This window comes from Bolinopsis microptera, chromosome 6 (assembly GCF_026151205.1).
Source record: "Bolinopsis microptera isolate Bmic1 chromosome 6, MBARI_Bmic_1.0, whole genome shotgun sequence".
In the NCBI taxonomy this organism is placed as follows: Eukaryota; Metazoa; Ctenophora; class Tentaculata; order Lobata; family Bolinopsidae; genus Bolinopsis; species Bolinopsis microptera.
The window spans coordinates 20,402,177-20,419,043 of record NC_087077.1 but is presented as its reverse complement, the minus strand read 5'-3'; the positions used below and the strand labels follow the sequence as shown (position 1 = coordinate 20,419,043).

Below are 16,867 nucleotides of genomic sequence, written 5' to 3'. Positions count from 1 at the left end.
AATTTAATCAAATCACTGAACCGTCTGATTACTCCTCTGAATATTGAATCTTTTGTTGTCTGTTCACCGTATACCACCACCCGTAGCACCAACCACATACCATCAATGCAACCGTACCACCAATACTCAATACTCGTACTGATGTAACCATGGCAACAATACTCAATACTCGTACTGATGTAATGATTAACCTGGCAAAATCTCTCCTACGATCAACCCCCCAAAAAAACCCAGTAATATCTGATCATATTTCGTTCTGAAAATCTGATAATTATTTCAGTAATGAAGAAAGTAAAACACAAGTGTATTGAAAGAATGTCTAGTGGTACGGCTGATAAACTGGGGCTAACACGGGCGGTGCTGTGCAACGGTAAGTTTTAATGTCTAGTGGTACCGCTGATAAACTGGGGCTAACACGGGCGGTGCTGTGCAACGGTAAGTTTTAATGTCTAGTGGTACCGCTGATAAACTGGGCCTAACACGGGCGGTGCTGTGCAACGGTAAGTTTTAATGTCTAGTGGTACCGCTGATAAACTGGGCCTAACACGGGCGGTGCTGTGCAACGGTAAGTTTTAATGTCTAGTGTAAATTTGTTTATTAAAGCTACTTGTAAGTATATAAAGCCTACAGATAAGGAGTGTTACATAATGATATGATACCAGTAGTATTGATAATAATAGCGAATTTCGGCTTTCGTTTTGTCACGTTCTTTTCTTATCATTGACACTGATTAACATTCCTTTCAGATGACCTCGCTAAGAAATTAGAAGAATTCGAGAGAAATGCTAAGTTTTACAAGGGTGGGTTAAAACATTTACAGATCCTTAAATAATATCAAGTCACTGAACGAATCCAATGAATCTACAAGACTAAATGAATTTATCTGCAAGAAACAGACAACTCCATTAAATTAGTTGATTTATCTGCTCAATATTTACACTACCATTTGACAGAACTACTGATACAGCAGAGTGTCATAATTATTGGCGCTTTGGGTTTTGAGGTACATGAACACAAAATTCTGAAATTAAGAAAAAATTCAGACGATTGTCTACAAACCAGTTTTTTTGTAATTTCGATATTCAGAAGTAAAGTTATGACCCGTCGAAAAATATTGATTTCATCATAAAATACACATAAAATTTCAAACACGCCAATAATTCTGACACCCTGCTGTACACATGACCGACTATATGAAACTATTTGACTTTGACGAGGAACATGCAGAACTCTGCATGTAACCGTGGTAACTATTTGACTTGCAGACCTCTGCAGTCCTTACAAAGGGACTAAAAATACCTTTTAAAATGACCATATAAGGTCAATGACCTTATAAGGAGGTCAATAACCTTATATGGTCAATGATTTTATCTGAGAAACTGAACTTTCCCTTCTTCTTAGAGATGATTGTCAGGTCCCATTATCTTCTGCTGGATTTCAATGCAGTGTGTGGAGTTTACAAAGGTAACTTTATACTTTTATACCCCCCCCCCCCCCCCCCCCCCCCCCCCCGTTGCTTCACCTTTACAAAGGTAACTTTATACTTATTTTAACAGAATATTATACTTTACACACACTTTAACCATCGGCTCATGGAATTCCTATTTTAAGATAATAATATGTGGAGTATGATAACATGTTATCATTTTCAAATTCAGGAAAACGTCATGGGTATTCCTAAAATTTGTAGAATTCGGTTTACATCCAAAAAATGTTCTTTATCATGCTTTTTATCTTAAATTCTTTATCACAGTATCGCACAGAATCACACCTGCACTCTAATATTTATAACTTATTACATAATTTATGCACTGTATTACTTACAATAATTACATAATTTATTCTACCGGAATACCCAAATTATCACGTATTGACTCAGCAAGACAAATGTTGATGCTATGCTAAAGTGATAAGAATTATTACGCTCAACTAATTTCTAATTTAACGAATAGTCTATTAAATCTAGTCTATAAAGACAAACATTACACTCATCTAGTTCATGTAAACTACCTCCTGTAAGGGGTTGTACCCCACCCCCCTCTAACCATCATGTAAACTACCTATTGAAAGGGGTTGTACCCCACCCCCCTCTAACCATCATGTAAACTACCTCATGTAAGGGGTTGTACCCCACCCCCTCTAACCATCATGTAAACTACCTCCTGTAAGGGGTTGTACCCCACCCCCCCTCTAACCATCATGTAAACTACCTATTGAAAGGGGTTGTACCCCACCCCCCTCTAACCATCATGTAAACTACCTCCTGTAAGGGGTTGTACCCCACCCCCCCTCTAACCATCATGTAAACTACCTCCTGTAACTTAAATAATCAGCCACGAGTTTATCAGCTGATATCATAATTTAATTTGTTTTGACTTGCTGAATATTATCACTTGGTAATATATTAAGCTTGTTTCACCAAAATAACACTTATGTTGATGATTGATCCGCTCAGATGACTAATATGCTATATATTAATGAATTAGAGTGAATTGTAACCTGATGGAAACCTGTGTAACAGTCGTCAAGCACCAAAATTTTGTTGCTATGGCTGTAATTAATTAACACATAACTGGCGTCGCGCGCGCAAAATAGACTCCTTTTATACACATAATTATAGGGGAGTGGTCTATATTGCGAAGGAGCAGACTTTTGTCATCACCGTAGGACCGTCGGGCCACCTCATATATCCAAACCCGATTACTTATTCCCTACGATATTTTTGCCTTCGGCAAGAGCAGGGAAAAAAATGTATAAATTTATAAATAACGTAAAATATATCTATACTAGTGCAAATCAGATTCTTTCACGAGAACCGGAGGTCCTGTATGCTACAGAATCGTGATCTGAGTCTTATCTACTTATTTGTTAAAAAATATTCGCTAAATCAGATGTTACAATATAGTGCCCTTATCTCGATTCTCGGGCTTATCAGTATGATAATATGACTTTACCTAGAGTGTATATTAAATCGTTGTGATTTTGTATGTTGTTGTGTGAAATTGTGTCGTTGTGTAGTTTTGTGTGGTGATTTTTGCTATTTAGTTGTTTGTGAAGTTTTCGAAAATACTGTTGCACTGAACTTTGACTGAGGAAACGTGCTTGATGCTGATTTACCAGAGAAGCTTTTATAATTATTAAATAAAATGTGTACAGTTTTGTTTGGTAATGTGAAAATGTTTTAGGAAATGTATGGCGGGATGATAAGAGACAAAAATGCTTGATAGTTAAAGAATGTTCATCAGTTCATCTGATAACCTTAAGAAGATAAGCATTTTCGACCAATCAGATCATTTCTTCAAAAATCGATCGTGGTAGCAATCAAATGATGAATTTGGATGAGGAGTGAGGATGTACTGAAAAAGATATGAAAATAACTTGATGATATGCTTAATTTAAGGGCTTGACAGAATAGGTTGATTTGTATATAATTAATTCATTCATGGATTAGTGCTCAACTTCGGTGATATCTGAAAGGACTGTTAGGCTCATGGTGGTAGAGCCACGCACAGTTCCTGTGGCGTGGCAGTTCTGATCCACATAACTTGCCAACGCAGTTGACAAGTTCATTTGCAACAGCCCTTCTGACATATACATCGTGATGTAAATGGATGCCATGCTTATCATTGCGGTCCCATACGTAGTATGAATGAACCCGCTTGATAACGGCATGGGCATCATAAAATGTCAGATTGGGAATCACCCTGGCGAGATTCACCATACATAGATTAAAATCATCAATTTCTCTGTTCAACCAACCAATTCTAGTTAAAGACAAAGCACAAAAAACAAACTGTGTGCTTTTGTTGCTCTTACAGCTTTCGACAAGGCGGGGACAAAAGTTATCAGCCAGACTCTTGGCAGATTTTCCATACCGTGAAAGATCGTTTATGATTTCCCTTTAGTCAAAACTTTTCCTGGATATTCAGCTTCCAGTACTTCAATCTTGGATTGTGTCACTCACACCAACCTCACTGATAGGACAATGGTAAAACATTCAGCCAAAGCTGTGAAATTTGGATCAAGGAAACAGCAGAAAAGCTTTACTTAGAAATCTCCCAAATTGTCTGCGTCTGATGATTTCCGTTTATCAAAGCTTACTAGGGTATTCCAGCTTTTAGTGCCTCAATACTGTCAATAGTGTCTTGTACCATCCACAATGAACTCTAATTGGTCATTGAAGAAAAATTCAGCTAGAAGGGCCGGGGTCGTTCACTATATTACGTAATCAATTTTTGGCCAATTTTTAACCCCACCCCCCGTAATCAGTTTTACACGTCATAGCTATTGTGTCAAAAGTAATCATTTGGAAACCATTAGGATATTTTCATGATTCCCTCTATTACAAGATTACAAGTTACATAATTATAATACAACACTCCATCAAAGCATTCTCCGGATATTTAGCTTCCAGTTTCTCGATCATGGATAGTGTGACTCATGATGTTCTAATGAACTAGTAAAAAAAACCCTTAAATCCTATTTATAATGTTTTAAACTCGATCGATTGAAACCAGAGTTTTTTGTCGTTGTTGAACAATTAACTTATTCTCCATATATTACATTTTTTTAATTACTAGTTTCATTTGTGCCCACATATAGGGCCAGGGGCTTTGTGAAGTAAATAATTGCCTTGTTGACCATGTTTTTAAGATTAATTAAGTACAGGAGGTGACCGGGACATGATTTTAGGCCTGACCGGGACCGGGACCGGGATACAAAATGTGACTTGACCGGGACCGGGACCGGGACTGAGATTATCAATTTACCGTGACCGGGACCGGGACCGGGACCAATAATTTCTGGGATTTCTATCTTACCGGGACCGGGACAATCCAATTTTACCGGGATTTGACCGGGATGACCGGGATTTGACCGGGATGACCGGGACCAAAACTGGTATTCTCATATTGAAACAATTTGAATAAGTAATAACTAGAATATTAAATTAGAAAAAACTTTTAAAAAACCGTCAATATGGGGCATGGGCCTAATGTACTACACCAATAATGTTCATGTACTGATTACTCAAGTTCACCCTCATTCCTCATTCCTCAATCAATGATCCCTCAAATTATTCAACAGTTTCATTCTCCAATTCCAATTGACAATTTGGCGTAGCCCGAGTTGAAAACTTGATGTTAGTTTGCACTTATGAGTTATATAACGATATTAGTTACCTAAACTTGTTTAGCAATTTTAAACATTGTTTTATTTGGCTCAGAGGTTGTTTAAAGATGAAATTCACAATGAATGAAAGTAAAAACTTAAAATCACAGTGAATGAAATTATGTAAAAGATCCCGGTCAAAATCCCGGCAAATTTGAGTGATTGACCGGGACCGGGACCGGGACCAAGAATCCTGAATTAACCGGGACCGGGACCGGGATCATAAATCAGCATTTGACCGGGACCGGGACCGGGACCGGGATGAAAAATGTGACTTGACCCGGTTGACCGGGATAGCTCAAAATTGTCAATCCCGGTACCGGGATTCCCGGTCACCTCCTGATTAAGTAATTATAATGATATAACACATGTTTGACACAAGTTAATTGAACTGAAACTACATATTTCAAGGGATACGGTACAAAATAAATTCAAGATGAAAATCAAATGTCTGAGAGATCCTAAATCACTAAGTTGAAAGGTGGTCGAATGATCTTCTTATCTAAGTTTTCTGTATCCTCAGTCCTCACTTTAAACACTAGTCAGTCTTCTCCTTACTAGTCACCTGAATAATTGAATATGATTGGTGAACTGAGGGTTATTATGATTTTCTAGTTGATTAAGGGTAGAATGAAGTCAATTGTTTGTCACACCAACTGTAAAGCCTCACTTTAACGTTTACAGCCACAATTACACAAATATAATGTTCATTATTATTCTTCTGATACAAATTATCAATATAAATGCTTAACACTTTCTTGCTACAGTAAAACCCTGATCTACTAATACGCGTACGGTAAATCCAGGTTTGCGGTAAATCAGGGTTTTGTTTGTTTACGATATGTGTATGTTTAACCCTATTTGGGGAAAGGAAATGACCGCAGTAAATCGTGGTTTGCAGTAAATCGGGGTTTTCAAATCATCTCAAAAAGAGATTAATGAATATGGCCCCACCTCCCCAATCGTAATAAAGTTGAGAATAATAATAATTTACTTACGCTTGAAATTATCAAATCCTCCGGTAATATCCTCTCGCTTTGCTTGGATTACTTTTGAGAGTTCGAACTCTTGAATCTGCATCTCTATACTGTTTGCCACTACCTCTTTAAAAATACCCTCTTCAGGGCAAGTACAGTCTAAGAGAAAGGAGCTTTAAATAAAAGTCTTAAATTAGGAACAGCTGCAGTTAAGCAGTGAAAAAAAACGTGTTCGTTAATTTTGAATATTTAGATGGTCCTTTGAAGTGTGTTACATAAAATCCATTGATTCATTGCCCTACTTTTGACCTTGCCTGTTATAACCCCTATAACCTGAGCTTACCGTCCACACTTTTGTGAGACCATGTCAAAACGTAAGGAATTTCAATTCTGTTCTTTAGCATCACAGCATCGCATATAACCCTCTTCCTTGGTGGGGCAGTGCATCCAAACTCAACTGACATCGTCTTTGTTACAGTCCTATCTTGACCTGCAAGATTATATTGATATATTAATATTATCAATATATTATATTATGATTATGTCTATGACATGACTGTATTGTGCAAATAATGACGAATACACCTAAACCACTGAGCAATTACAAGATGCAAGCTGACATTCGATTGAATGCCAAGAAACCTTAAACAGAATTAACAACCGAGCATAATAATTGTACTATATATTCTGCTGTTACCTGTGCTATACACATATGATGCACTGATCTCTAACGAAATGTCAGCAGAAGTTATGAAAGGAATTCCAACTTCAAATGAAGTTCCAAATGAGACTGAGGCACCAGCAGTGTGAGTAAAAGATATTGACTCCGACACCTCGAAGGTTAAAGTTATCGGAGCGACCAAATCTCTGCTGCCACCATTCTCAAGTTCTCTGCGGCTGAAATTATTAACTCATCAACAGAGTTAGTGATGAATGAACAATTGAAAGGCCAGGATCAAAATAACTAGTTTTGACTACTTTGTATTGCCGGGGGGCATACAACGGTCATTAATGTCAGTATTATAGAATTTTGCTGAAATATACATATACATTAATGTACATTAATGCCCATTTATGCCCTTTAATGCACATAAATGACCAAGAACTACTACAAAATTTGTTACCTATGTTAGCTGGATCAAAAGTACGAAGGAGATTATATCATTTATAAGCACTATTTCTATGGGGCTGGTGACATTTTAGTTTTGACATTTTTTCAGCGCTTTTAGACAAATCATAGACGCTTTTTAACATTTTTTGGCACTTTTCTGGCACTTTTCTGGCGCTTTTTTGGACATTTTTGGACGCTTTTTTGGCGCTTTTTGGACGCTTTTTGGGACATTTTTTGGCGCTTTTTGACGCTTTTTGAGAACTTTTTGACGCTTTTTGAGAACATAATCACATGTAATTACGGGAATTACACACTCTACACTCATATTTGATATTATATTATACAGTGTGCATTTTCATAGTATTCTTATTCGGCAAATTGCAATCAAGTTTATTACTATAGTAAATAATGAGGGGGGATCATGTTTTTTGTCCGTTCGGTACCCTATATTTTCAAACGGACAAAAATTAGGGCGGACAAAAACAGACAAAAACGAACAAAAAATGGAAATAACATTTAGAATTTAGATGCTTCCTCCTCCTCAGCTCCTCCTCCCCCTCCCCTCCTCCACCTCCTCCTCCTCCCCCTCATCAGTCCTCCTCAGTCCTCCTCCTCCTCCTCCTCCTCCTCATCCTCCTCCTCAGTCCTCCTCAGTCCCTCTCCTTCTCAGTCCTCCTCCTCCGTCCTCCCCCAGTCCTCCTCCTCCTCCTCTTCCTTAGTCCTCCTTCCTCCTCCCTCCTCCTCAGTCCTCCTCCTCCTCCTTTTTCTCCTCCTCCTTATTCTCCTCCTCCTTCTCAGTCCTCCTCCTCCTCCTCAGTCCTCCTCCTCCTCCTCATCATCAGTCCTCCTCCTGATCCTCCTCCTTATCAGTCCTCCTCCTGATCCTCCTCTTAGTCCTGCTCCTCCTCTTCCTCAGTCTTCCTCCTCTTCAGTCCTCCTCCTCATCCTCCTCCTCCTCAGTCCTCTTCCTCAGTCCTCCTCCTCAGTCCTCCTCCTCCTTCTCCTCCTCTTCCTCACTAGTCCTCCTCCCCCCTATCAAGATTCTAAAAAAAGTGCGATGAGATTGGATTTTGAGACTAAAAGTGCGATTTTCACGTGTCACGTGCAGTGGCGAAATGTACTCCCCCCCCCCCCCCCCCCCCCCCCCCCCCTACCCAGCCTGCAAGATTTCTTGCCCCACAAATTATTCTCTATTTAAAAAGATTTCAGATTTCGCGAGTCCCTTTGTGAGCGAAATTGTAAGTATGTCGCTTTATGTCGCTCGAAAATTTACGTGCGTATTTTTATGAAGTATATAGAGTTACATATTATAAATCTGATATGCCCATTGTAGCACAATGGTATAGAGCGCGATCGCTTAGCAGTTGACTCCGGTTCGAACCTCGTAAACGGTCATTTTTTTGGCAATTATTAATTATTTTACTAAAATTATCATCAGAGCACCTTGTAATATACTTTATCCGATAAATTATACTGTTCGTACTTCAGCTAGAGAAGACTGGCATTTAAGGATTTGTCCGGGGAAGGCCTCGTTCGCACTAGAACATGTCAATTGTCAAATTATGGTAAACGGATTTATCTGGTAATGTTTGTTTTGTTTTAAGGCTAGAATTTAGAATGGAATCAATGTGATGAGGATCCAGAGTTAATTACCTGTTAGGATTAATAAGTCAGTTCTACAGTTGAAGAGACCCTTTCTCAAACTTTTAATGAAGAAATATTCACTATGCCTAATAGGCATTGCCTATGGCAGTATTAAGAATACTCTGAGAAAGATTGAGTCGACTTTAGCCAGGAACAGTACCTTGAGATTTCGACCATTACCAGACCTCCTTTAATGGTAACCATGGTAACTATAGTAACCACTGTTAATCTTGATCTTATAAACCGATTAATATCGACAACAACTAGTATCCTTTAAGACTTAGACAGTACAGAAAAGTAAGCCGTCAGAGTAACACAACCAGTAATAATTCAAAACAATCAATACCAAAAGTACAATGACCATAAAAAGTCGGCTTGATGATAAAGACGAAGGGACCAGCAAGATGAGGAATATTATTATGAAAATGTAAGCGCGCGACCGGATATGTAGTGCTGAAAGAGGGTGCCGAAATCTCGTGGTTAAACTCGCGATATTGGGGTGAGATTTATACTAAACTCGTCAAAATCTCGCACTAATTGCGCGCGGCAAAGTTGTTATACTTTAACCACGTGATCTCACACCGCACTAAGTTCCGAATTTACAAAGTCTTAAGCAAATTTTTGTGTCGCTTAAGGGGGGGGGTCAATGGGTATTTTTTTGTGAAACTTGATTTCGAGATAGTAGTTGACCAACAAACTAGGACCAGTGACCGAACTTTTGAGGGGGTCCCGGACCCCAACCGCCAAACGGTGCGCGCAGGGCAGCCACGCCCATATTTGGTCCAAATTAGGCCCAATTTAGCCAAATACCCTGAACATGCCCAAAACCCAGGTTTATGGTGCTCTACTTGTAGCTAGTGGTCTCCTGAACTCGTATATGAAATTTCATCAAGATTGGACAAAAAATGACTGAGTTATGAGCCAAAAACCATATGCCCATATTTGGGCATACGCACCAAATTTGGTAGATTTCGTCCCATAAATTGGTCAAATATCAATATTTTTGGATGAGACTTACTTTATATGAAAGGTAAGCCTAAACTACATATTCTCTGTAAGTTATAGCTTTATATCTGTTTAAATGTGGATACTAAGGCGAAAAAACCACAAAAAATGAACTAAATTGCCCATATCTCGGTTCGCGATATTCGCGGAATTGATCTCACCAAAATTGTAACAACTCAATCAGTTTTCAAAATTTTTGCATGAAATTTTTGAAATCGACTCGAAATCGCATTTCGACCTTATTTTAAGAACGGATTTTTGATTTAGGCCTCAAAAAAAATTTGGCGGCCAAATTCTGAATTTCTGTAATATAATTTTGGAATTTGGCCGCCAAATTTTTTTTGAGGCCTAAATCAAAAATCCGTTCTTAAAATAAGGTCGAAATGCGATTTCGAGTCGATTCCAAAAATTTCATGCAAAAATTTTGAAAACTGATTGAGTTGTTACAATTTTGGTGAGATCAATTCCGCGAATATCGCGAACCGAGATATGGGCAATTTAGTTCATTTTTTGTGGTTTTTTCGCCTTAGTATCCACATTTAAACAGATATAAAGCTATAAATTACAGAGAATATGTAGTTTAGGCTTACCTTTCATATAAAGTAAGTTTCATTCAAAAATATTGATATTTGACCAATTTATGGGACGAAATCTACCAAATTTGGTGCGTATGCCCAAATATGGGCATATGGTTTTTGGCTCATAACTCAGTCATTTTTTGTCCAATCTTGATGAAATTTCATATACGAGTTCAGGAGACCACTAGCTACAAGTAGAGCACCATAAACCTGGGTTTGGGGCATGTACAGGGTATTTGGCTAAATTGGGCCTAATTTGGACCAAATATGGGCGTGGCTGCCCTGCGCGCACCGTTTGGCGGTTGGGGTCCGGGACCCCCTCAAAAGTTCGGTCACTGGTCCTAGTTTGTTGGTCAACTGCTATCTCGAAATCAAGTTTCACAAAAAAATACCCATTGGCCCCCCCCCTTAAATCTTTTAAATTACATTTTTCTATTTTCTCACACATTCTTTTGTTAATTTTTTTCTATGTTTATTTTAAGATTTTGTGCGATGAGCCTGTCTCGCAATCTCACATGAATCTTGACCTGGGCCTCCTCCTCCTCATCATCAGTGCTCCTCCTCCTCCTTCAAGTAGGGCGGACAAAAACGGACAAAAAATGGAAATAACATTCAGTTGCTTCCTCCTCCTCCTCCCTCAGTCCTCCCTCAGTCCTCCTCCTCCTCATCCTCTGCCTTCCTCCTCATCAGTCCTCCTCCTCAGTCCTCCTCCTCCTCTTCCTCAAAATCGTCCTCGTCCTCTATAGTCTTCATCGTCCTCCTCCTCCTAGTCCTCATCAGTCCTCGTCCTCCTCATCCTCCCCCTCCTCCTCCTCAGTCCTCCTCAGTCCTCCTCAGTCCTCCTCAGTCCTCAGTCCTCCTCCTCCTGATCCTCCTGATCCTCCTCCTCCTCCTCCTCCTCCTCCTCCTGATCCTCCTCCTCCTCCTCCTCCTCAGTCCTCCTCCTCAGTCCTCCTCCTTATTCTCCTCCTCCTCCTCATCATCAGTCCTCCTCCTCCTCCTTCAAGTAGGGCGGACCAAAACGGACAAAAAATGGAAATAACATTTAGATGCTTCCTCCTCCTCCTCCTCCCTCTACTCCTCCACCTCCTCAGTCCTCCCTCAGTCCTCCTCCTCCTCCTCCTCCTCCTTCCTCCTCACCAGTCCTCCTCCTCAGTCCTCCTCCTCCTCGTCCTCAGTCCTCGTCCTCCTCATCCTCGTCCTCCTCCTCAGTCCTCCTCAGTCCTCCTCAGTCCTCCTCGTCCTCAGTCCTCGTCCTCCTCATCCTCGTCCTCCTCATCCTCGTCCTCGTCCTCCTCAATCCTCCTCCTCAGTCCACCTCCTCCTCCTTCTCCTCCTCCTTCTCAGTCTTTCTCCTCCTCCTCCGCAGTCCTCTTCAGTCATCCTTCTTCTCTTCTTACATCTCATCAGTCCTCCTCCTCCTCCTCGTCAGTCCTCCTCCTCATCATAATCAGTCCTCCTCCTTCTCCTTCAAGTAGGGCGGACAAAAATGGAAATAACATTTAGATGCTTCTTCCTCCTCCTCCCTCTCCACCTCCTCCTTTTCCTCCTCCTCCTCCTCCTCTTCAGTCCTCCTCCTCCTCCTCTCCCTCCTCTTCCTGAGTCCTCCTCCTCCTCCTCTTCCTTGCTCTTCATCAGTCATCCTCACCAGTTCTCCTCCTCATGTTGTAAAATAAGTATTACACGAAATTTTGAAAGGATTGCAAAAAAACCTGGTCATTAATGTCAGTATTATAGAATTTTGCTGAAATATACATATACATTAATGCACATTAATGCCCATTTATGCCCATTTATGCCCATTTATGCACATTAATGACCGTTGTATCCCCCCGTATTGCCATTACTATTTACTACTTACTTAACTGAATCAGGTTTATCTGGGTAAACTTTGCCAGCTCTAGTATCGTAGGTGATGTTGGTACCTTTGAAGTCATTACCATTGACGTTTGTGCAGTCGCTGACAAAATCTAAAAGAATTGGTTTTTCACTATCTCACTAACCACTGTATAATAGAATCTTGCTCAGTTTTTTAATAAAATTAAATAGTTTTATTTAAAGTAAGGTTATTCCTCACACACAGCTATTGACGAGGAAAGTTATCAGAAATATCATTGTATAGTTTGAACTCACCTTCTATTGCAGTAAGCCAAGCACTTCCATCACCATATTTGTTAAGAAGTATCTGATGTCCGCTCCACTCTCTCCAAATCCCATCAAAATGAATGGCTACCATGTCATAGTAGGCATCATCCCAGGAGTCAGACAGCACATGAAACTCTAGTTTCTTCAAAGTATCAAACAAGGTATTTCGACATGAGCCAAATTTGTCAATACTACTTGTTCTGTGTACGCTGTATTCTTCGTTTCGCTCTGGTGCGTCAATCGTTGCACGAACTGTTTCACAGCTCTTGTCTCCCTGTCGAACTCCAAATCTTATCTTTCCAGAGGTTGCTGCATAGCTTCTATCAGAAATAATGATACGGACTCCTTCAACATACTTTTCGGTACTTTCGGTGCAAAGTACTGCATTAAGCAGACTGCTTACCAATAAAACGAGAAGAATGGAAAATTTGGGTCTCATCCTGGATAGAAAAAAATATTTAAAAGTTAAAAAATTGATCGGCAAGTTTTTTGCCGACAGCTCTATGATGCAATTGTCTGCTGATTTGAAAATGGAATATCACGGAAAAACGTTTGATATTGATATTTAATAATAATAAATCAAACAAGTATCAAAATAATATACCATAATAGCAAAATAACAACAAAACATACGATATTTGAAGAATGACTCAGAATCGTAAAATATCAAATTTGCTCCTTCATCAAAACAAATTTTCAAAATTTAATTTGACAGAAAAATATTTTTTACAGACAAAATTTGTTTACAGAAAAGGGTAATTACTGGTAATCTTTTTTTGCTCTTATGAGTGGATCAATCATTTATTTTGAATTGTAGTTGACGAAATCAGGAGGTGACCGGGACATGATTTCAGGCCTGACCGGGACCGGGACCGGGACCGGGATACAAAATGTGACTTGACCGGGACCGGGACCGGGACTGAGATTATCAATTTACCGGGACCGGGACCGGGATGAAAAATGTGACTTGACCGGGACCGGGACCGGAACCGGAATAGCTCAAAATTGCCAATCCCGGTACCGGGATTCCCGGTACCGGGAATTCCGGTCGATTACTGGTTAATTCATGATCATAATTTATTGCTCAAAAGCTGTAAGGGGTTGTACCCCACCCCCCTCTAACCATCATGTAAACTACCTCCTGTAAGGGGTTGTACCCCACCCCCCTCTAACCATCATGTAAACTACCTCCTGTAAGGGGTTGTACCCCACCCCCCCTCTAACCATCATGTAAACTACCTCCTGTAAGGGGTTGTACCCCACCCCCCCTCTAACCCCCCTCTAACCCCCCCCTCTAACCCCCCTCTAACCCCCCCTCTAACCCCCCTCTAACCCCCCCTCTAACCCCCCCTCTAACCCCCCCCCTCTAACCCCCCCCCCCCTCTAACCCCCCTCCCTCCAGGAATGGGGGACCTGTTCTCACAAATAGCAGTACGTGAGAAGTGTGCTGCTAACCCCCCCTCTAACCCTCCTCTAACCCCCCCCCCCCTCTAACCCCCCCCCTCTAACCCCCCTCTAACCCCCCCCCCCTCTAACCCCCCCTCTAACCCCCCCCCTCTAACCCCCCTCTCTCCAGGAATGGGGGACCTATTCTCACAGATTGCAGTACGTGAGAAGTGTGCTGCTAACGAAGCGTTTACTATATTCGCAGACACACACAGAAACTACCACAAGGCTGGCACTGAGTTCCAGAAGAAAGCTGCACCTGTACGTACATTGTACATTGTTCATTGTACATTATACATTACACATTATACATTGTTCAATAAACTTTTATGTGTTCCAAAGGGGGGTTTTCGATTGTTTCTGGCAGTTTTGATGGTTCTCACTGACAACCTTCTCTGAGAACTTCTCAGAGATATTTCTTCAACCAAAAACAAAGTTTCAATAATTTAAAATCTAAAAAATGTATGACCTGAAAAAAATTAGCCAGAAAACAGCAGAATAGTCAGATCTGCACAAAAAGCACACTAACCAGCTCCCTCCCCTCAGATAATTGTACATTGTACATTGTACATTGTACACTGTACATTGTACATTGTACACTAACCAGCTCCCTCCCCTCAGATAATGAACAAGTTAGGAACTTATCTTCACAAAGCAGTACCTGACATGAGACTGACTATTAAGAAGTACGCAAACGCAAAGTTTGAGTATCTTGCTTACTGTCTCAAGATAAAAGAGATGGACGATGAGGAGTACACTTTCAACGTTAGTATTATTTTGTCAGTGAAATTCCTCAGGCGCCCCCAAAAGAGGTTTTAAATAGTATAATATATAACAGAAAAGTACCCCCTTTAACCCCCCAGTCATTAGAGGACCCCCTCTAACCCCCCTTTAACCCCCCAGTCATTAGACGACCCCCTCTAACCCCCCTTTAACCCCCCAGTCATTAGACGACCCCCTCTAACCCCCCTTTAACCCCCCAGTCATTAGACGACCCCCTCTAACCCCCCTTTAACCCCCCAGTCATTAGACGACCCCCTCTAACCCCCCTTTAACCCCCCAGTCATTAGACGACCCCCTCTAACCCCCCTTTAACCCCCCAGTCATTAGACGACCCCCTCTAACCCCCCTTTAACCCCCCAGTCATTAGACGACCCCCTCTAACCCCCCTTTAACCCCCCAGTCATTAGACGACCCCCTCTAACCCCCCTTTAACCCCCCAGTCATTAGACGACCCCCTCTAACCCCCCTTTAACCCCCCAGTCATTAGACGACCCCCTCTAACCCCCCTTTAACCCCCCAGTCATTAGACGACCCACTGCCCCGCGTAGAGGAGGGTAACTACGAGTACAGAGTTGTACTGCGGTGTCGCGCGCAAGCTCGCGCGTACTTCCTACAACTCCGCAGCGACGTCAGAGTCAAACTTCAGCTCCTCAACTCAAAGCACGGTTAGTAATCTCCCACGGTACAAACATGGTTTGTTAGATTTTACAATTAGGCATCTTAATGTACTGTTTAATCGCTCCTATTTTGTTGAATATTAATACACTGGTAGTGTTACCAGGCCATGGTTACTATACACTATATACTGGTAGTGTTACCATGGTTACTATACACTGTACACTGGTAGTGTTACCATGGTTACTATACACTATACACTGGTAGTGTTACCATGGTTACTATACACTATATACTGGTAGTGTTACCATGGTTACTATACACTATACACTGGTAGTGTTACCATGGTTACTATACACTATACACTGGTAGTGTTACCATGGTTACTATACACTATCTCCCACAGTACAAGACCTGACAGTGCAGCTAGAACAGTGGACTAAAGTACAACTAGCTTATTACGAGGAGGCTGCCGCTATCTCCGACAAGGCTAACGTCTTCCCAATAGACATAGACCTGAGCACTGTAGTGGACGCTCAATAAACATCCTGACCATAGCCAACTGTTTATAAGACTTATTGTAAGAAGTACGGGGTCATGTTTATAAGATACGAATTAAAATATAGGTCATGTTTATAGAAATGATTCTGTTTACAGAAGACGACTCACGAGAAATTTCTTGTACTGTGAGAGGTTAGCGTTATTTGTAACGTGACATGACGTCACACCACGTGACATAACGTCACACCACGTGACATGACGTCACACCACATGATGTAGTTTAAGTAGAAGAATTAGCAAGGTTTGTCAGGCATGTTTTTTTTATAATCTAGATTTAGTTGTTGTTTTAAAGTGATATTGCATGCCGTGATAAACTGTCTTGGCGCATGGGAATTTAATCTTGTTGAATCTAGATTTTAGACAGTAGATTAATTATATTATTGCATTGTTATTTAATTTTGAATTTTCTCTTAAGAAATTTATCGATAAGTTTTGATTCTTAACCCATTTCTGAATTAAATTAATTAAATCTTAAATTATCTCTGACAATTTGAATTTTGAATTTTAGTTTGTTTTGACGGCTGGTCCCATTTTAATCAATATGATTACTAAATGAGTTTGGATCTTGACAGTGAATTTATTTTAAATCCTTAATTTATCTTTAATTTATTGGTTTGAATGCTCGATTAAGCGTAATAATGTGATTAATTGCTATTTATCTATCTATTTAACGTAATAAAAAATTTGCATTTTAAAGTTGAAAGTTCCTTTGCTGGCTAAAGAGAAAACTTGAAAAGATGTATTGATATTATCTGCTAATTATTTTTGCGTAGCTATTTAATTAATTCTTTTATATATATTAGCTTAATATTCACCCTTAATTAATTAGTTAT

The 16,867-nt window shown here is 40.3% G+C and overlaps 1 protein-coding gene across 1 annotated transcript; it reads left to right on the top strand.

The window, feature by feature from the left end:
- Positions 1–312: 312 nt before the first annotated feature.
- On the top strand, positions 313–16,160 carry LOC134817169 (PRKCA-binding protein-like). Its single transcript, XM_063826300.1, has 7 exons — positions 313–370; positions 747–800; positions 1,402–1,464; positions 14,206–14,336; positions 14,697–14,840; positions 15,379–15,523; positions 15,880–16,160. The coding sequence occupies exons 1-7, from the start codon at positions 316–318 to the stop codon at positions 16,014–16,016; spliced, it is 729 nt and encodes a 242-aa protein (XP_063682370.1). The 5' UTR covers positions 313–315; the 3' UTR covers positions 16,017–16,160.
- The last annotated feature ends 707 nt before the right edge of the window (positions 16,161–16,867 follow it).

Excerpts from the sequence above, each read along its gene's own strand:
- LOC134817169 (XM_063826300.1), top strand. The coding sequence starts at position 316 with ATGTCTAGTGGTACGGCTGATAAACTGGGGCTAACACGGGCGGTGCTG. Across the intron at positions 801-1,401 it reads AAATGCTAAGTTTTACAAGG|AGATGATTGTCAGGTCCCAT; the intron begins GTGGGTTAAAAC and ends CCTTCTTCTTAG. Across the intron at positions 14,337-14,696 it reads TCCAGAAGAAAGCTGCACCT|ATAATGAACAAGTTAGGAAC; the intron begins GTACGTACATTG and ends CCCTCCCCTCAG.